A 22,259-nucleotide genomic window follows, 5' to 3' on the forward strand; every position below is an offset into this window, starting at 1 on the left:
CTGAAAGGAGGTTGGAGCCAGGGGGGGGTTGGGCTCTTTTCCCAGGCAACTCTCAGCAAGACAAGAGGGCAGGGTCTCAAGTTGTGCCAGGGGAGGCTTAGGTTGGAGATGAGAAAGAATTTCTTTCTGGAGAGGGTGATCAGGCATTGGAATGGGCTGCCCAGGGAAGTAGTGGATTCTCCGTGTCTGGAGATATTTCCAAAGAGCCTGGATGTGGCACTGAGTGCCATGGTCTAGCAACCGCAACGGTGGTTCAAGGGTTGGACTTGATGATCTCTGAGGTCCCTTCCAATGATTCTATGGAATCCTTCTATTCTATGATTCTATGAGAACCATGTGGGATGAATTATTTTCAGTATCATTGGAAAAACTGAGAAAAAAGGAATGAAAGAGAAGCATTGCATTCCATCTGACTCCTGCCATCACGTCCAAGACAAGACAAGAGGGCAGGGTCTCAAGTTGTGCCAGGGGAGGTTTAGGTTGGAGATTAGAAAGAATTTCTTTCTGGAGAGGGTGATCAGGCATTGGAATGGGCTGCCCAGGGAAGTAGTGGATTCTCCGTGTCTGGAGATATTTCCAAAGAGCCTGGATGTGGCACTCAGTGCCATGGGCTGGGAACTGCAGTGGGAGTGGATCAAGGGTTGGACTTGATGATCTCTGAGGTCTCTTCCAACCCAGCCAGTTCTATGATTCTATGAACTTAACTGTGTCCATGCCTCCATTTCCCAAGAGCTTATGGCTGAATGCAGAAAATTCAGAGTTCTAGGTTGGTTTTTTTTACCCTTTTTTGATACATGTTCATATTCCATGAAGTCTGGACCACCAGATCAGTGATTCACTGATTGTCCAAGAGAAATATGCAATAATTTCATCGTTTCAAATGAATCTGAAATATCTGTGATAAATATATTGTTCATTTGAGTTTTAGCTCAATACTGATGCTTCAAAAGAACTGGGTATCTTGTGACAAAAATATCATAGGTGCACAACATCCCTTAACTATGAAAAAGGTAAAAAAAAAACCCACAAAACTTTATTTTTGTATGTGTTCAGGAGAAAATAACACTGAATGGATGAATAACACAGGTGAGCTCTCAATGGAATCTCACCAATTAATGCTATATATAAAAATAAATTTATATATATATAAATATATTACAAATAAATAATAAAAAACCCCATAAGGATAAAAGGGAATTAGAACTAGATGAGGGATGTAGGTACTACTAGAAACAGGGTCAAGTTCTGCAGATTTCTGAAGGGATAGAGAAAGTAAAGAAAACTCATGATTAAAACAAGGGTTCCATTGCTTTGGCCAGAAAGTAGTTTGGAAAATTCCTAGAATTTCAACTCTTCTACAGTAAAAATTCCTTCAAAGGAAGAGTAAATTTGTTAGAAAATTTGCTATTAAATTGTTATTACAGAATCACAGAATCACAGAATTAGCCGGGTTGGAAGGGACCTCAGAGATCATCGAGTCCAACCCTTGACCCACCGGAGCAGTTGCTAGACCATGGCACTGAGTGCCACATCCAGGCTCTTTTTAAATGTCTCCAGGGACGGAGAATCTACCACCTCACCGGGCAGTTCATTCCATAGCCTGATCACCCTCTCCGTGAAGAAATTCTTTCTAATATCTAACCTAAACCTCCCCTGGCACAACTTAAGACTGTGTCCTCTTGTCTTGTTGAAGGTCGTCTGTGAAAAGAGTCCAGTTCCCACCTCGCTACAGCCTCCTTTCAGGTAGTTGTAGACAGCAATGAGGTCTCCCCTGAGCCTCCTCTTCTTCAGGCTGAACAGCCCCAGCTCTCTCAGCCTCTCCTCATAGGGCCTGTGCTCGAGTCCCTTCACCAGCCTGGTTGCCCTCCTTTGGACCTGTTCCAGAACCTCTACATCCTTCTTAAACTGAGGGGCCCAGAACTGGACACAGTAAATTTGTTCAGATAATCTGGTAATTGGGAAATACATTAAGTATTAATGAAAAGCTCTGGCACTTCAGTCAAAACTCTCTTCCATGAGACTTTTAGGCAGTAACAGCTTGGTGAGTATAATTTCCAAAGCAAATGCCCTATTTTTGAATTTGGGGGTAAGTTTCTTGCTCTAAAAAGACCAAGTGGAACCTTACCTCTTTTTTATACATCCGAAACAGGGTCTGCTCATCATGAAAACAGCTGCTGCTTCCTAGGCTGACTCTGGGGCTGGTCTGTTAATGAGAAAAAGTTGCAAAATAACATATTAAGTTCCAAGCAGCAAGTCCAAGTTAAATCAATTCCAACCAGAAATTAACAAATATTAAAGCATATTTCTTTAGCCTTATAAAATACCAAGGGAATAAAAGCACCTACCAAAGACATTGGCATCGGTTTTTCCCGCAAATATCTTGGATTTTCTAACTGGAAACCAAGTTAGACAAAAAGTAATCGTGTCAGTATTGGCTCATTATTTATAGAGACAGTAAGAAATAACTTTATATAGCCCCCAAAGTTTCCCAAGTAACTCTATAGATCCCAAAAGTTCCAATGGCAACTTTGGGTGCATCACTCAAAAGAGCAAAAATAACCCAGATTTAATAATATATTAATGTATTAGTGTATATTATATTATATATATTATATATATAGTATATTAGTGTAGAATATATTGGTGTATTCATATATTAAATTAATAAAACAATAAAATATTAATATATTGATGCACTAATATATATTCATTATATAATAATCTGTGGGGTTTAGGTCCAATAACATCCTGCCATATTTCACAAGGTATAGAAAGGGAAATTCTCCAGAATAGATCATTTTGTTGGCTCTGACCTATTCAGCAAACTTAAAATTTGTAGTGTTACCTATGCAAATGAATGAAAAATTGCACTTTTTATCCCAAGCCTTCGTGGCTGTAAAAATTCCATCTATGCACGTTTCAAAATAACTTGGCAGCTAAACACGTAGCTCATGCAAACTATTTCCAACTTTAGTGGATAAATTTTCATTTAAATCAGTATAAAGCTGGGCTAAATTCACAATTAGAATGATTTTAATGCAGTGTTTTTGGGAAATTAGTTGAGCGCATTGAAACAACATCCACATCTGGAAGTCATAGACACAAAGCATAAGGAAATCATTCATTAACAGTACTGTTTAATTAAAGTAGCTCTTTAAAACACTATTTTTAAGAGCTGAATACAAAACATTGGTCAAAACCCACATCCTCTATCAGACAGCTCAATCTTTGGAATCTTCTCAGATGATGAGGCTCAAACATCACATCCCAGGGAATGCATAACACCCAGGAAAAGCTTTCCAGGGAATAATCCTGTCAAATATGGCAGGGAGATTTGGAACATGAATGTGATGGCAATACACACCTTACAACAGTTACTCTATTTTTTCCCCCCAAAAAAAAGATTAAATTGATCTCTGAGGTATGGCAAATACATCAAAAGCTTGCACTTTCTCTAGTATTATTGAATAAATTTCTGTGTTGGATTTATCACTGAAAAAGAGGTTCAATCTCTCTGAAATTTCAATTTGATGCAGTATTATTCATTTCCTGTCCTGAAAGGTTATGTAGGATTTCTATATGCAGAATCATCACGTTTCACCCAGAAGTAGTTGTAGACATTTAACATATACATTTCTATCAACAGCATTCTCTGATATTTTAATACTACAGGTGAAAGCAGAAGGTAATCAATAATTTAACAAATAACCAGGTTTTTATGCCAAGGAGTTTACTAAAAAGACAAAAATAACTTCCAGAAGAGGAGAGGATACAGAAATGGGGCATTAACCACCCAAGATAGTGGTGAAACAAATGGAGAGACTGAAATTAAAAGCACAGAAATCCTAAATGAGAAAAACTGAGGAAGACTCTACCCTACAGACTTGGACCTCCAAATTTTTAAGTGAAAACTCTTTAATTTTACTTATATTATATATTCCTGCTTCCTTCTAGAAGGATTCTGCTTCCCCATCCATCCCACAGACCAATGGTGACACCCAGGGCTGCACCAAGGTCTGAGCTGCTCCCTGCAAACCTGGGCAGCCCTCACCCACCCCTGGTGGAATTTGGAGGTTAAAAGGCTCCAGAACCTGATTTCAAAGGCTTCAATATCTCCCCAAAGCCCTCCCTTTTAGCTCAAAAGCTAAAATTAACTTCCAGAAGAGGAGAGGATACAGGAATGGGGCATTAACCACCCAAGATGGTGAAACAAAGGAAGAGACTGAAATTAAAAGCACAGAAATCCTAAATGAGAAAAACTGAGGAAGACTCTACCCTACAGACTTGGACCTCCAAATTTTTAATCAAAAATTCTTTAATTTTAATTATATATTCTTGCTTTCTTCTAGAAGGATTCTGCTTCCCCATCCATCCCACAGACCAATGGTGACACCCAGGGCTGCACCAAGGTCTGAGCTGCTCCCTGCAAACCTGGGCAGCCCTTACCCACCCCTGGTGGAATTTGAAGGTTAAAAGGCTCCAGAACCTGATTTCAAAGGCTTAAATATTTCCCCAAAGCCCTCCCTTTCATGCAAAATTAATATTCATCCTTTACTTTTCCTTTTTTCAAGCTAAAAACTATTTTAAATACGTCTCATTAATTGAAATATTTAATTTATGTTTAAGCTGTTTATAGTCTTTATTTCAAAACCCATCTCAAAAGCTAAGGTATACCCTCCTTTTTCTGAGAAAGAAGGAAAATGTGTCTCTAATACTTTGCATGGCCCAAGTCTTGCATTTTTTGCTTTTGTAACAGCAGCCATATGTGCTTTGAAGTTAAATGTTCCCACTTTGTTACTTGTTGTGGATTATATCCACTTAAACTGATCTGTAAACATTTAATGTCTCAACATTCATTCTTTTTATGCTGGTCTTCTGCAAAACTTCTTGTTCCCAAAATTATCCCACATTAAAGGGGGAATATCACAATAAAGAATGCCCAAAAAAGAAAAAAGCTTGTATTTATGAGAAACATGCAAATTTTAAAATAATAAGCAAAAGGTCAAAGACAAACCAAAATACATATGGATGGAACTGAAGGGCTGCCATGAGAAGAACAGTAAATCTCAGGCTTTATTTAAGAGCAGGAACCAAATAAATGTCACCATGAAAGACATCTTTATTTGAACTAGGACTGAACTCTCATTTGTAAATACCACTTCTTAACAAAAATGGCATTTTGAATTTCTTTGTAGGGAAGACTTTGGATTCTCCTGGTCTGTAAAGCAGGCAAACAGACAACAAACTATCTTTTAATTTCTGAGGATTGGCACAGGCACCTTCTTAAATCTTCACAAGCCCCAACTGGGGAGGCTTTGGCTGATCAGATCTCCAGGAAGAGATCCCCATTATTCACAGAAATAATCTGCTTTCTGAAAATCTAGTTATTCTCCTAACCTGAAAAACAGAAAATCTGCATAATGGAATTAGTTGTAGCTTTTAATTTTAGTGTTTTGTTTCTACATAAAGGAGTCAAACCTGAACTTTTCCATAGAACACAAGAAGTAATGGAAGCATTGACAGGAGGAGCAAACTGAGCTGAAATTGTTCCTTCCAAAGCAAGGACAGTGGAGAAAAAGCCCAATTCTGAGCCTGAAATACCTCCACAAGACTCATCCTCAGGAAATCACAGAATCATAGAATTGGCTGGGTTGGAAGGGACCTCAGAGATCATCAAGTCCAACCCTTGAACCACCGTTGCAGTTCCCAGCCCATGGCACTCAGTGCCACATCCAGGCTCTTTGGAAATATCTCCAGACACGGAGAATCCACTACTTCCCTGGGCAGCCCATTCCAATGCCTGATCACCCTCTCCAGAAAGAAATTCTTTCTCATCTCCAACCTAAACCTCCCCTGGCACAACTTGAGACCCTGCCCTCTTGTCTTGCTGAGAGTTGCCTGGGAAAAGAGCCCAACCCCCCCCTGGCTCCAACCTCCTTTCAGGGAGTTGGAGAGAGTGATGAGGTCTCCCCTGAGCCTCCTCTTCTCCAGCCTCAACACCCCCAGCTCCCTCAGCCTCTCCTCATAGGGTCTGTGCTCCAGTCCCTTCACCAGCCCAGTTGCCTCCTTTGGACCTGCTCCAGCACCTCAATCTCCTTCCTAAACTGAGGGGTCCAGAACTGGACTATACTATACTATATTCCATCCCTCAGGGTGAAAACAGACTATAAACTGACACAGAAACTTAGACCAAAGCTTCTGCTCTTCTGGATTAAATACCACAACCACATTCAGGTTATCCTTTCATTCTGTCACTTCCAAAGTCCCAAAGTTGGGGTTTGGAAGATGTTTCCGAAGATGTGCAGATCTTCAGCAATGCAGGACTGCAGCTTCTTAAAGGTCAGTAACAGAAGGAATGTGCATGTTAAAATTCAGGGATTGTATTAATAAATAAATTTTCATTTTCATAATAATAAATTTTTAATTTTAATAATAAATAAAATTCAGGAATTTTAATAATAATAAAATTCAGGAAAAAAAACCAACCAACCCAAAACCACTGGTGCACCAGCAGGCTTGGTGCACGTTCCCCCTTAAGTTTCTTCAAAGACAAAATGTTTTCAAAACAAGGATGGGAAAAAAAAAAAAAACCCACACATGAAAGAGTTAAGAACACTTCAGATTTTGAAATGGTAAACAACTAAACTGAACCTTGCCCTAAGTTCTTCCTTTAATCTCCCAAATGCAGGCAGCCAGCATGTTCCCTCCAGAAAGAACTGCTGAGTAGCTTCAGGAAATTTGAGTAAGGACATTCTTATCTAACATCATCATTTGGAGGGAAGTTCACTTTAATGCTGCTTCTGCAGTCTTAGTGGAAGGACATTAAAGCACATGAAGATTGTTTGTCAGCATGGATGCTCAATTTCTTTTTTCAAGTCCCATCCCCACTTGGAGCTCACTGTGGGAAAGTTTTTCCTGTGTTGCTGCCCTCCAACACCACAACATATCCAGTGGGTATGTTTAGAGTAAGCAGCCAACCCAAGAAACCATACAAAAGATAATCAAATGCTTTGTACAGAAATGGTGGAGCAGAATTAGACTGGAGAGACACAAGGAGATGGGAGCCAAGTACAGAAAAGAGGCACAACACTCACTGCTGCTGCAGCCACCCAAGAATTCCCTTTATTGCATCTGCTTTAACCCTGTCTTGGATAATTTCTCCCAGAAAATAGGAGATAACACATGTGTGCCACTGACTGGGGTATTTCTTGGGTTTAAGTTCTCCAAAACCTTTATTAGACAACATTTCCCATGATCAATTCTTCTGGACAACTCCTGGGTGTCCAGGTGCTTAAGAGCTGAAGATGCCTCTGCTTGAACACTTCTGATAAAAGCTAAAGAGTTAAAATCCTTCCCTGGCTGAATTCCAATGATGAAAAATTATTTTCTCCCTGATTAAAAAAAAACCTTTTGATATTTCCCTGAGGTAAAAATCTCTTTGTATCCTTTCTACCTAAAATGAAGTGCTGGGATGTTTGAACAAGTTGCTTTGTCACCTATCAAATCCTCCATAATTCAGAGCCAAATTACACTATCAGAAGAATCACAAGGCTTTGTCCCCACCATTGCATGAGAAAGATAGAGCAGCACACATTTTCCAACCAAGAAACATCAAGGACATTTTGAGAAGCCTTTTGAAAACAACTGGGTTTTATATTAGGCAGTTCCAGGTGAAAGACATTCCTAATTTCCTTTCCTAATTTTCCCCCATTATTAAGTATTCTTTTGGGTCAAGGGTCTTCCCTATCCAAGGTGGTATCTTGGTAAATTAATTAAATTAATTTTGGTAAATTAATTGGTAAATTAATTTTCAACAACATTAAGCAGTCACATCTTGCACTCAAACTTTACATATCCTGAACTGCTGCCATTATTAAACAAGATATTTTTTTTTACTTTTATTAAATATTCCTATTTTCAAACTTCCTGAAGCTTTAAGAAGCCCATTGGAGGCTTCTTAAACACTGTTCAACACCAACCTCCGTTTTACAACCTCTAATCCACTTCATCAGGGAACTCCCAACAAGTCTTATCAGGCAATCAAAGTCTCTCACTAGTGACTTGTTTAATTACCATCCCTGGAGAGGAGACTTGAAAAAGAGATTTATGTGTCCCAGTAGCCAATTTGTTATCCAAGAAAGCTCCCGTATCAGGGGAGGATCATCATACTTTAATAACCACCCATTATCAACACAACATGATTGCACATTGGAATTTCAATTAGGAAAAAAAAAATAAAAAACCAAATAGAATGAAAGAGATAAGCAAGGAGGCAGATCCACACTGATAGAAAAATGCTGGATATAAAAAGATTCTTTGTCAGCATCAATTGGAACAATTTGTAAAATGGCCATGAGCAAGTTTCCCCCTTTATAGCAGCTTTAGAAGCTCCAAGTATTGCAGCTCTCTCTCCATACAAACCAGGTATTTATACAGCCCAAATATAAAAAAATCTGCAAGTGACTGCTTGCAGTTTTGTTTCAAACACCTGCCCAGCACTTTCACACATTGGAGTTAACTGCTATTGAAAAGCTGTCTGGATCTCCACACTTTACAAAACTATGATTCCTGAAAAATACATTTGTCCATGGCTGGAAGTGCAAGAAATTGCTTTTTTTTTTACTCTAACTTCAGCTGCCCTCTCTCCCAAACACAACTGAGTGAGCTTTCAACCTGGGAGAATGAGCAGAAAAAGTGAAAGAAAAAAAAAACCAAAAAAGACTGTTCACTAAACTAAGTGGATTTTAATAAATTGCTATGAGAATATTAATATTAATCCAATTGGTTAAAGACTTGGTGGGACAAAGAAAAGAGTTAAAAAAAGAACAAAGCAACCCAAAAGAAAAAAATCAGTGGAACACAGCTACAGAGAGAAGGAACTTCAGCAGAACCTTAGCATTGTTGTAAACTACTAATTAAGCATTTTTATGTTCTCTTCACATATTCATCATCACCATTTCAAGCTTTACATTTCTAAAATATTTATTCCTACATATAGTTTTGTTGACTAAACTCAGAAATGCAGGCTACATTACTACAGAGGTTTCATTTCAAGTCAGTAAATAATGAAATGTACTCTGGTCATTTTACCCCAAGGTTCCAACTATTGAGACGTGCTTCCAGGTCACTGTCATCCAAAGAAATTGGTTTTTTAGGACGATGTTCCTGGAATATGAAAGAAGTGAAACAAAAATATCAGCAGAGCTGGCAGATCCATAGTGTCAAAAAGAATAATAAAAACTTATCATGAGATTTGGCCATCCCTACACTGCACTTCCTAATAGTGTCAGGATACCTCTGACAGCTTTAATCTAAATAGCTCAATTACCAGTAGGATTCCATGCTCAGGAAGGAATTCAGAGGATAAATTAACTTGTCTCCTCACTTTAATGCTGGTCTTTATTTTTTATTTCCTTTTTTACAAAGGTTGAATTGATTAAATAAAAAAGTAAATACTCCATTCTTCAGGCAACACATTATTCTAGAAATAAGCCATCTCCATAGCATCTTTTGTGATGCTAATCCAGCATTCAGAGATCATCTGATCAGCCTCTAAATAATATTTAAAAAATAAGGGAAACCACAGGAAGGAATAGTTACAGAGCTGTAAAAGCAGAGGACAGAGCAGCTCTGCCCAGCTCAAGGTTAGAGGTCCTCTCTGCAGAAAAAAAATCCAGTATTCAGTGAGGTATAAATTCCACCATTCAGTCAAGGCTATGTCTTTCAGAAGAGTTTTTCCTGTAGGGTAACAGTAGCTACTGATCCCATTTAATATATCAAACAGGGGAGTCACTACCAAAAAAAGTTTCATTTCCTGAGCTCTAATGCTGTTTAGAAAACCAGAAGATTGAAGTGTGAATGACTTTGTCTCATTAGGTTTTGTTAGCAAGAGGTTTGTGTGGTGGCATTCAAGCATCTCTTCTTTCAATCTGCTCATTCATTATGGCCATGAAGTGAATGAAGCTTTGACTTCAGTTTCTCAACACTTGGTTAAGAGAGTTCTTAACGTTTCTTAAAAGCCTCCCTGGTCCTCTACCTGGGTCTGAATTATGCCAGAACATCTGTGCATCACTGACAACACAACAAGATACTATTTGTTCCAGCCAGCCAAATGTTCATCACACTGGTTGGCAAAGCAAGAGAAGATTATTTCACTTAAAGACCCTTTTAAAGCTGTAATCACAGCAAAAATCAGTCTGTGAAGCTGAAGAACAATGAAGTGCAGTGATTTGGCTAACATTGCTCTGGACTCCTGGAGTAAAGCAAGGAACAAAAGAAGAAAATAAACCAACATAACATACACCAAAAAAACCCTCACACCCCCTAAAAACAAACCAACAAACAAACAAAACTTTAAAACCCCTAAATCCAGATTCCAAATGAAGGAAATCCTTTTCTATACAATAGCTGTCCCATAAGAAATATTTCTTTAAGTAAAACAAACAGGAGAGTAATAAGGAGAAATTAACTAAACTCAGCATCTGGTTTTATTTTTAGTTATGGCTTTTTTCTTAAATTACATTTGCATATATACAATCACCACACATTAGGAGTGCATTCATCCCAACAAGAGGCTGGAGCAGAGACATTCAGGTTTTGCCAACAGCCCATCTGTAGCCTGCCATGAGAAAGCAGCTCCTTGCTAGCTTGCTCCAAATGCATCTCAGAACACAAATTCCAAATTGTCTCAGCAAGCTGGGCCCAGAAACAAGCTTGCAGTGTCTCCCACTTGCACTTCATGTCCTCAGAAATTTTGGATGTGCCCAGTAAAGAAGGGTAAGAACAGTCTATACCAGTAACTCAGGTATCAACAAGCCCACTTCCAACTGCAATCAATCTTTCTGAAGTGTTCCTCTGATACAATCAAAAAAGTCAAAATAATACAGTCAAGTAAGTAATAATATAGTTAAAAATAATATAGTCATATAATATAGCCAAAAATAAGTCAAAATAGATCAAAAAAACCACATAAATGCAGGAAATTCAGTGTTTGCATTAGAGCTGCACCCAGCACCCAGACTGCTCAGCAAAGGCTGAACACTGCATGGCTACAGAACACATTCAGGAAGAAAAACAACATGCTTGATAACATGGATTTGTGAGGAGTAATTTTTGGTTTAAATGCTTTCAATTATATACACAGCACCATTAAATATTTGAGACTAAAAGGGTTCTACACAAAGCCTGTTTACTGCCATAATGCTGTGGCAAGTCTGATCAAACAAACTGCCCAAAATTCAGAGGTCAACCATGATTAAACAGAGCCAAAGACATCTATGCAGCTTTCTTTAATCTCCTATTGCAAAATCCAAGATGATGTCAATACAGTCAGTTTGCCAAGTCTGGAGAAAACAATGCAGACATTAAACACCCTAAACAAAGGTCAACTCTGAGGATGAACTGAGAGCATCCTACAAGAAATTCTCCCCCCTGCACTTGCAGGGGAAAGATTTTGATGAGCTTTAGTCCTTCCTATCACTCCTTCCCAAATGTCTGCACTTGTACAGAGGGATGATAACTCGTGTAATTAGGAAGCAGCTTTATGAGGATAAGCAAAAACAATTAATTGAACCTGAAGTTTTATGATAAAAAGGAGAAGCATCTTACAGACAGGGGTGTGGCAAGGTTATCTTCATCTGCCCGGTGAGGAGGACTCCTAGAAGGGGATCTTAATGCTGGCTTCTCATTATACTGGAATTTTTCCCTGGAAGCAGAAAGAGAGGACTTCATTTTTCAGCAGCTTGTGGTACACAGACAACGTTACTCTCAAAATAAAACCTTTTAAAATAGAAGAGAAAAAAGCTGTCAAGACATAAAGATCAAAAATAGTAGAATAAGAAAAAAATTCTTATTAAAGGCACAAAGGCAAACAAAAGCATTCCATTAGAAAAACAACAGCCAAAAAACCCACACCACCAAAGCCACCAGAAATACCACGTATGTCATAGTGTATGAAGAGCTGTTCTTTGCAAGTTGTCTGTCACCAGAGAAAAAACAGCAGTCTGAGGTTTTTAACTTTTTTTTCAATAATTTTTTGTCATAAAGCATTTGCACAAAAAGAAACAAAAACCAGCAGTCAGGTGAAGGCATGGTGACAAATGCACCTGGTCAACAGAGCTTTCTCAACTAGAGACCAACAAAAAGAGCTCAGAACAAAATTAAAAAGCTTTGAATGAGCTGGTATAGCAAAAGATCCAAAACAGTAGAGAAAAACACCCTTCACATACACTCCAATGTCAAAATCACAGGTATTGAAGTAATTAAAAGTTCCTGTTAGTCCATGTACCTTCCTGGGACTAGCTAGACTATATTAAAATCCAGCCAGACCATTAAAATCTCTCTCATTCTTTCCATTCAGCAGCAAATTAGACAGCAAGTTATGCCAAAAAGACACTGAGATGAATTAAGTGTTTATGAACAGCAAGACAGCTGTTGGATGTGCAGTGTAAACCAGTCCCTTCTGGGCACACAAACTCTTCCCAAAGCTCCCCAAAACAGCAGAGAACAGGGAAATATCACAACTGGCACCATACCAATAAATGCCAACAGCATCCAGGGAATAAAAAATAATTACACAGCAAGAATAGTTTAGATAAGCAAAGTCTGAGAGGTAAAAAAGGCCAAAAAAACCCCAAACAAACAAACTCAATGAGTGTCCCTAGCATTCCAAACCATGCATTTCTTACCAAGATTTCATTTGACACAAAATTATCTTTCTTTGAAAGCAGACAAATCTTGTCAGTAAATCTGCACTTTTATCAGACTTCTTTTCTGAGGATACTCAGGTTACCTAACAAATCAATGAAGTTCCAGTTGTTGAAAATGAAAAAAAAAACCCAACAGAATTCATGCCCCTATCACTGAGAGATTAACGAGCATCAGTTCATACACAAACCAACCCAAGCTACCTGAAATAATTTTCATTGACAAAATAGGGAAAAGGGGATAAGAGAATAAGTTTATATTTGCTGTTTTGAAGAGGAACTGTAAAGGAAATGATGTCTGAAAACATCATTAAGGATGGACCCCAATTTTACTCATATCAAGCATATTCTACCCATTGAGTCCCTTTTCCACCCTCCTGCTAATTAAAGCAAGAGAAAAATAACTATGAAAAGAACTTCTCAATTTTTTTCTCTTCTTTTGAAGGAGGGGATATTGAGATAAATAAGCATCAAAACATCATAGTGACACTGCCTGTTTTGCCCTAAAAAAGTGGTGTAATCTGGGAGACCGAGTCCCAGTTGGGATGCACAAGTTCCCTTCAGCTATGGATGCTGAACATGGAGAGGGTTCTGTCCCCAGCCCAAGGACAGGGACAACTCTGATGGAACGAGATCACCATCTGCTGGCACTCTCTACAAACTACAAACTTCAGAACTTGGCCCTTCAAAACTGCAGATAAAAAGTACAGGATTTGTTTCTTCAAATCTAGGGATGAACATTTACCTGCAGCACCTCCTCCTGCATAACTCACAAATTTAATGGCAATTTCTCCTTGCTCTTAAGACTAATTTATGTAGAGCTATGGGAATATCTCATTGCTAACACAAATTCAGATTTCCTGTGACACCTCCACTCTTGGTACAAGTACCCAGCAGCAGAACCATTGCACATACAGCCAAGTTTCAAGTCCAGATTTCTTTAAAGCAGGAACTTATTCCATCATATTTACTGCATGAAATATTATACAATGCAGCTCGAGACCTCACCAAAGCCTTGGCAGTCATCTGTTGATCATCAGTGCAAGTACTGCTACAGTTCCACAGCACAGAAAAAGGAATTAAATAAACCTTCTGGCACATCTCTGGCAACTTAGTCCAAGCTTAACCTTTGGTGCAGATACTCAATGGGAAAGGGGTTGGAATTCCAACATTCTCCTAAACCCAGCACAAGTAAGGAATTCAGAAGATTTAATTGTATTTTTATGCTGCAAATGTGGCTTTAAAAAGGTAACAATATGTTAATTTGGCTGAACAGGACAAAGGTGTGCTGATCATTCTTGATTGCCTCTAACACCCAGAATGATGGTGTTACTCCAAAGACCAAGAAAATCTGATCCAGGCCAGGAATCCCAACTTGGCACAAGATTCCTTAACACAGACTTAGTTGTATTCTCCAGAAGCATTCCTAAAGCACAATACATTCCTTGTTTTCATAAGCTCAAACCTAAATACTTTTACTGACTGTATTTAGCCAGCACTTCCCAACACTTCTTCTCATCACCAAGCCTAAAGCAGTAAAGCTGTAACATCACTGGACATTTCTGCATTTCCATCCTTGTTCCTTGAACCACAAATCCACTGTCAAAACCACAGGTTGATATCAGGGCATGAGTGAAGCTACCAGAAGATCCCTTAGAATTAATATTGTAGGGCTGGGAAGGAGAAGATGCAGCAGTCCTGAGAGCAACATATTTTAAATGACTCCTAAAGTCACACATGGGTAATGGATACAGGAGAAAAGCTCCAAAATACTCAGTATCAACATGATGAGCTTGCAAGAGTGCCTGTCATCTACCCAAAGCACAGCTGAAAAACTTAATGCAAGACCCAGTAGTGTGAAATGCAGCATTAAGAGCACTAAAAAAAAAAAAAAAACAAAAAAACACAGCAGCTAATGATAGCCACTTAAGAAAAATAAGTGAACATATTAAAAAAAAAACCATTACATTTCCAAAACAAAACCTGTGAGCACGTTTCTAATGCAATGAAACCAAACCAATCCTATAGAATTAGAACAAGCACTTAGTTCCTTTTGTACAGAGCACACTGAGTTTCAAATACTATTCACACCCTACCTTTAAAGAGCACCTTTTTCACCAAAGATTTGGGAAAAAGATTGAACACCACCTAAACTTCAATATAAGAAAGAATTCCAGCCATGACTGAAATGCAGCCACGTTATGGAATGTGATATAGATCTTGATAACCTGTGCATATCTGCACTGCACAAGAAAAACTGGAAATAAATATTTAACAGGATATAGATTAAAAAAATTTACCTAAGATTCCCACAAAAAATAGGACAGAAAAACAAGTTTATTGTTTTAAAAGTGACAACTGACCAGCCTGGGACATCTTCAACACTGCAGGGACAATTTCCTAAGCAGACAGGGAAAAGAATCCTTAATAACCTGATACATTTCATCCCTTTATCTGCTCAGCAAATAGCTCTGTTCCCAACTGGCTGGAACCAAAGATGCTGCTTAAGCTTACAAGGTCCTACAAACCTACAAAAAGACTGTCCAACAGATTGCCATGACAAGGTACAGGTACAGATTCTCAGGATTCTGCTGCAAATGAAAAACTTTGAATTTTTTGCATTATCATAATGAGAAATGTGCAGGATCCAGGCACAGGGGGTGCTACTCACCAAAAAACCACACATTTGTAGTAGTGAGCATGATAGAAATTAAATCATTTTAAAATCAAACTCAGAGATTGCTCAGACAAGGATGGAATTATTGAAAACAGTTCTCCCTACAATGGAGAAAAAACCAACAAGTATCCCCCAGGCAGCTGCTCTGATTTTTAGTCTCATAAGGAATATAATAAAAATAAGTTATCATTAAGTTGGAAGCTATTACCAGAGTTTCTATACATAAAGTACTGACATTTTATGCAAGAGGAGTTCATGTAATAAATTCATCCTACAAATTAAAGCATACAGATGGAGCTTCTCATATCAAACATCTATTAAAGAGTAATCAAATACTGAATAAAGCAAACACAAAGATCTTACCCATATGTAATTGATGTTGCTAAAAATGACTCCTCTTTAGAAGAAGTCTTCCAAGATTCCTCAGGCTTAGATTCACTGTTTCCCAGTTCTCCCATTACCCAGTCTGGTAAGCAGTCTGAGCTACTACTCTGAATTCTGGTTGAATTTGGCTCATCAAAATAAATTGACTAGAATTAAAATAAATGCAAAATTAATTATTACAAGCATATATTTACACAAATATATTCTTTATGTTGTTTCTTGCAGGAATACTTGCACTCTAAGAACTCTTTCCAGCTAAGTCAGCAAGGTGTGCAAGCTTGCTAATCAAGGGAAATTGGTTCAACAAGCAACAGGTGTAAATGTTTTCCATTACTTCTTTCAGTCTGGGTAATTTTAGCATAAATTGGGACTGTTACTTCGCTAAAGCTGATGACAATCAGCTGCTGGATATTCATGTCTTCAGCAAACAAACTGCAAGCTTAATTATGTGAAATGCTGCAACTTTTCTTTCTTTGAGACTACTAAAGTCACCTAATTTAAGCACTTCTTTTTTCCACAAGAACCTGCTGATTTAGACAAAATACAGCCTCAAGAGGCTTTTATTCCATCCATACCTTCAAAGAATTATACAAAATTTATACACCCTTCAAAACACCTATTTTACAACCTGAATTTTAAAGAAACAGCTCTCTGTGCCAAACCATAGACTGGAAAGGATTTTCAAAATATATTTAAGCAAAAGTTACAGAATTATACCCACCATGTAGGAAGGTAAAGTTTTCAGTCTTCCTGGTTCTGGTTTGTGTGTAAATGGACCTTCCAGCACCCCTCTCTTTAGCATGTGGAGCAGGAGCTTGGCATAAAGGTTCCGATTCTTCCTTTCCACCACCCCTGTGCCTGCTCCCGAGGGCTCACACAGCTTTTTGATCCACAGTGCACACCTCTGTCTTTCTGCAAATACAGAAATAATGCAAGCCATTACTGGTTCACTACATTTGTAGATGTTTCCTTTCTATCCAAAAGTTTAAGGCAAGACAAACAAAAAACCCCAAGTGACAGAACCAAATTAAAAATTACAGCTAAAAACCCAGGTTAAAAATAAGCCTTTAGCAGTAATTTAAATTTATGTCAGCCAGATGTGTTTTCTATAAATTCACGTTTACAAGCTTACTAAACCTCTCCATAATGCATATTCAGAATTAAAACTCTATTAGGAACAGAACACATAAATCCCCAGGAATTCTGAACTTACCAAGAGCTGCCTTTAACTACAACATAAAGCTTGCATGAGCATTATTGTTAAACACACAGTGTTTAAATATATATTTAATTACACACTAAGTCTTCATTCATTCTAAAAATATCTATTTACCCAAGTTTTGCTACCAGATAATTAAACTATTCAATTATTGATGACTCAAAACCATAATATCAGCTGCTAAACATTTTGTTAAAGTGACACAAGTACATAGAACTATCAGTAAACAGGAATTTTGTTATTAAATGTTTCTTCATGCCCATTTTACCATATTTACCTGACCTATGCTGTAGTTTTAGAACATAAGGCTTCATATCCACAACACAGTGCTCAAATTCTGCATCTAGTTTTTCCCAGACTTCCTCTTCACCATTCATTTTGGACCAACACGAAGTAACCTGCAAAATGATCCAGATTGAATGAGAAAAGATCAAACACCCCCATATTTCAGTCTCTGTACACCAAAGGCTTTGGGACTATATGGAAAATAAACCCAGATATTTTCTTAGGCTCAAATAAACACCAAAATAACAGTGGTTCTTTGCAAACAACAAATACCCGATGTAAGCTACAAGAATGTCTGGTTAGATTTCCAAATGAACAGTCAACTACACAAAAAGGAACTAAAATACACACAAAAAGGAACTAAAATACACACAATTTGCATACAACACCTATAAACCACCCAAATCAACTTGTCACAGCCGTCTAAAGTTCGCCTTCCTTCCCTGGAATTAGTTTGCTGTTTTAAAGAAGAGAAACAGGAGGAAAATCAGCAAACAGACCTCTGAAATAAACGAAACCAACAAACGGGGTCGGAAGTGCGGTTTAACTTTAAAAAAAATAAAAATAAGAAGTCGAACTCCTCCTCTCAGCCCTCAGCTCAGTTTCCCAGCTGGAGTTTGCATCGTTTTGCCCATTTCAGTTTGCAACGAGGCCATTTGGTTGACAGCTTAAACTCAACACAGCACCCAGACTATGAGAACCACCGGAGCCTTTCCCTGCAGCCGGTACCGGTACCCCCGGGCCCGAGCAGCGGAGCCGCCGCCGCCCGCCCTGCAAGGCGACAACAAAACCTTTCCCTCCCTCCTTTCCTGAACCGAACCCCTTCCTCCTCTGCTGATTTCCAGGGATTTCCCGCAGCTGATTTCCAGGGATTGCCCGCACCGAACCTTCCCGCTCCATCCCGCCGCAGCGATGGAGTTCGCGGGATCTGATGCCCCCAAGCACCGCACCCCCCGGTCCCGGTCCCGCTCCCCCGGGGCTCCTTTTACCTCGCTCCGCGCAGCTCCTAGACCTGGTTCCGAAAGGAGAGGAGAGAGGGGAAGGGGGGCCGAGCCGAGCCGAACCGAGCCGGCGGGTCCCGGCCCCCCTCAGCGGGGGAAAAGCAGCCCCGAGCAGAACCGGGCCGGGCCGAGCGGCCAACGGTTCAAACCGACCCCACCCCCGCTCCCGGCGGTCCCCAGCTCCGCGCGTTTCCGTTTCCGCGGGTTGCTGAGCGACAACAGCCGGGGACAGCCGGACTCGACCCGGCCCGACCCGGAGGCGACAAGCCCGGGGCTGCTACTGGCCTCGGTACCGCCCGGGAAGGGAGCGGTGAGGGCTGAGAGAGGGAGGTTGGGGTGTGCGGATCGGAACCGTGGAGGAAAAGAACGTTTCGGATGTGTTGAACTTCCCCCCACCCCTTTCCATCAAGGGAGACGATCCCTGCCTGTGCTCATTAATTACTGTGCTAAGTGATTAATGTCCCAGCTGCGCCTTCCGCACCCGGCACCCCAGAAATCCGTATTCGGGTGTAAATATTTATTTATAGGTTCAAGTCTTTCCCACATCTTAAAAAGAGCCCTGCAGAGCCTCAGCGAACACCAAGGGAAAATTGGGAAAAGTCAGGAATGCCCCGAGGTGGGCTGGGACCCCGGGTACCCCAGGGATGGATTGGATGCTTCAGGCTGGGCTGGAAAAGTGAGGATGCAGAACCCATAGGAGATAAATCTGGGTTGTTCAGGGTGTGTTTCTTCTATTTGAATTGCTTGTACTTGGGTTTTGGCTGGGTTTATTTTTACAGCTTCCTTGCAATCAGTATTTGAGGGGGAAAAAAAAAAAAAAAAAGTGCTTCCACTCCAAAGCTTAATGGAAAGTATTTGCCACTCGGAAATGAAAGGTCCATAAATCAGAAGGGGCTTTGGAGCCTGAGCAGTGATTTTGTAGCTCTGTAGTGGGTATCAGACACGTGAGCAGATAAAATGAGACTGGAATTGCAGATGCAGGGTGAATAATTGCAGAGCAAATTTTAGCCACGGTTTCTGAGGGTTTTTTTAAGTAAAATTTGTTTAAGTAAATCCTTGTAGATAACAGAGTGATTTTGTTCGTGTTCCCTGGGTTGTTTATGTCCTATCCCAAGGACAGAAAATAGGAGGGAGTGTTGTGGAATGGAAAAATTAAGTGCTTGCCTGACATTTCTCCACAAAAGACAGAGGTTACTCTTGTTTTGTAGCCATGTCAAGAACACCATAGTTTAATCCAAAAGCTTTAGAGAAATCTTTCTGTCCTTTCAGCTCTCCAGTCTCCTCCCGAATCAATAAAATAATTGCATATATTTGATGCCAAATAAAACGTCTGACCTCTTGGATTCAATTCATTATTTCTCCTTCCCCCAAATCCATCATTGGTATCATCTCTGTGTGTACAGCATTTGAAGGGCTTTTATCCCTAATGAGTAAACTCTTTAACTCTTCTAAAGATGATTCACATGCACATATACATCAAACAAGAGTTTCTTAAATATACAGTAGAAAATTGGCTGTTTTCTTTGATTCCTCAGCTGAAATGGTTCTGCATTAGGGCTCATTTGCTGATAGCTCTGACAGCTCCAGTGGTTGCTTACTCAGAGTGCACATTGCTCCTTAAATCAACATTTACATAGAAACAGTGCAAAAATCACTTGTGGAATATTCTGTCCCTGGTAGAATGTCATGAGTAGGTTACAAAGATTATTCATTGCTTAGAAATTCCAAGTTTAAAGTAATTGTCATTGAATATCTTTTTGAAGCTATGATTGCTTTTCATCTGTTTTGAAATAGTGGGAGATACTTGAAACACCACAAGGCTCCTGGGTGGCTGGCTTGCTGAAAGAGCTGAACTTCCCAAGCTTTTCACCTCTTGAGTCATCACTTCAGATACCCAGATTTGTCCTGGGAATTTGGTAATCATGGAATCACTTTGTCCATGTCAGTGCAAATCACAGGAGACAGAAAATAATTTATTTTTTTTTACCTGGTAGAATATGGAAAGCTGAATGGACTCAGCAACGTGACTGTTTGCAGGCAGGTTAGAAAAATAACTTCATTGAAGTAAATTATTTTTTTTAAATGTCATTTTACCATGTTCTCTCATCTCTGGAACTGTCTCAGCAGGTTGCCATCAGAAACATGAGCACAGCTTTTCATAGAATCATAGAATTGGCTGGGTTGGAAGGGACCTCGAAGATCATCAAGTCCAACCCTTGATCCACCCTTGCGGTTGCTAGACCATGGCACTCAGTGCCACATCCAGGCTCTTTGGAAATATCTCCAGACACGGAGAATCCACTACTTCCCTGGGCAGCCCATTCCAATGCCTGATCACCCTCTCCGTAAAGAAATTCTTTCTAATCTCCAACCTAAACCTCCCCTGGCACAACTTGAGACCCTGCCCTCTTGTCTTGCTGAGAGTTGCCTGGGAAAAGAGCCCAACCCCCCCTGGCTCCAACCTCCTTTCAGGGAGTTGGAGAGAGTGATGAGGTCTCCCCTGAGCCTCCTCTTCTCCAGCCTCAACACCCCCAGCTCCCTCAGCCTCTCCTCATAGGATCTGTGCTCCAGTCCCTTCACCAGCCCAGTTGCCTCCTTTGGACCTGCTCCAGCACCTCAATCTCCTTCCTGAGCTGAGGGGCCCAGAACTGGACACAGGACTCAAGCTGTGGCCTCCCCAGAGCTGAGCACAGGGGCAGAATCCCTTCCCTGGACCTGCTGGCCACGCTGTTCCTGATCCAGCCCAGGATGCCATTGGCCTTCTTGGCCACCTGGGCACACTGCTGGTTCAAAGCTTTTCTAAAAGCTTTTTTTGAAAAGGCAGGTTTCCCTCACTCATACCAACCTTTGGAACACCTCTAGTTGCAATACATTCTTTTCAGTAGCTAGAAATGGGAACATCTGCTAAGAAAACTCTAAATGTTCCTGGGACAGCTGTTTTTGTGCAAAACACAAAGCATTTCAGGGAAAAGTAACATTTCAGTGGCAGGGAGTGCTAAGTTTACTTAGGCCAACTTCACAGTGTTTTGCTATGAAACACAAGTTAATATTAAACTGTGTTTGGTATTTCAGCTGCTGTTCTGAACATCCAGATCCCAGAGATGTAGCCACACAACATTTAGACACACTTTCCAGCTAGGTTCCTGCCACCTGATCCATGTGTAGTTTACAAGGAGTTATGAATATCTTGGCCTGTAAGTCCAACATCATTCAAGGGTCCCACTTAACCATACTAGGAGCCCAAATACAGTGTACTTGGTACCAAAAAATACCCTGTTCAGGTGCTAATGGGAATTTATCTATCTCTGCATTAAAGAATTAAATTGCTGATGAGTCCAAAGTATTAAATACTTGATAACAGCAGCCTCAATCTCTCCTACACAACAAATATTTATCATTTTCTAGTATATTGAGATTATAACTATTTATTTCTTAATGGAAATAGAGTCATAAGTGGAAAACTTGCCAGACTAGATCATACCAGTGAACTGCCTGTATAATAAATAAAATTAAAAGTACAGTTTGCTTCAGAGCTATTTAATGACCAGAAATCATTACTATTACTCAATGGTTCTCCTTTCCTTTTAAAAAGGAATCAGTTGCATTGCGTAATATTGAAACAGTGGTAAAAATTAACAGTTGTTTTAAAAGAGTTTCAGGTGAAGTTAGAATCTCAAAAAAAAAAACTAAAGTCTTATTAACTTTAGTAATTTTTTTAAAGTGTAACAGCCCTATATCTGATGCTGTTGTCATTTAAACTATGGTTGGCTTTCTCTTTTGGAAATCTCAGTCTTCTGCTTACTAAATTCTGGAAAATCCCAGGCTGAATATCTCCTGTCTTTCTGTAATTAAAGGTCTGCTCCCTATCCCAGGGGAGCAGTAATGGAATCAGAACCCAGCTAATTACTAATGATGAAGGCCTTTCTGCATTAATCACTGAAGACCTAGAGGATTTGCCTGCTGATGAAGTAATGCTAAATAACACACTA

The 22,259-nt window shown here is 39.6% G+C and overlaps 1 protein-coding gene across 1 annotated transcript in view; it reads right to left on the reverse strand.

The window, feature by feature from the left end:
- Positions 1-18,442, reverse strand: part of CEP112 (centrosomal protein 112) — a 158,778-nt gene extending 140,336 nt beyond the window's left edge. The window contains exons 1-9 of the mRNA XM_030461669.1: positions 18,368-18,442; positions 18,259-18,316; positions 17,262-17,382; positions 16,487-16,677; positions 15,745-15,911; positions 11,608-11,704; positions 9,091-9,165; positions 2,346-2,393; positions 2,126-2,203 (exon numbers count right to left, since the gene is read on the reverse strand). Coding sequence (XP_030317529.1) covers positions 2,126-2,203; positions 2,346-2,393; positions 9,091-9,165; positions 11,608-11,704; positions 15,745-15,911; positions 16,487-16,677; positions 17,262-17,361 — 756 coding nt within the window. The 5' untranslated portion in view covers positions 17,362-17,382; positions 18,259-18,316; positions 18,368-18,442. The remainder of the gene's footprint in view (positions 1-2,125; positions 2,204-2,345; positions 2,394-9,090; positions 9,166-11,607; positions 11,705-15,744; positions 15,912-16,486; positions 16,678-17,261; positions 17,383-18,258; positions 18,317-18,367) is intronic.
- Between the last annotated feature and the right edge of the window lie 3,817 nt (positions 18,443-22,259).

The sequence above is a fragment of the Calypte anna genome, chromosome 18, assembly GCF_003957555.1.
Source record: "Calypte anna isolate BGI_N300 chromosome 18, bCalAnn1_v1.p, whole genome shotgun sequence".
In the NCBI taxonomy this organism is placed as follows: Eukaryota; Metazoa; Chordata; class Aves; order Apodiformes; family Trochilidae; genus Calypte; species Calypte anna.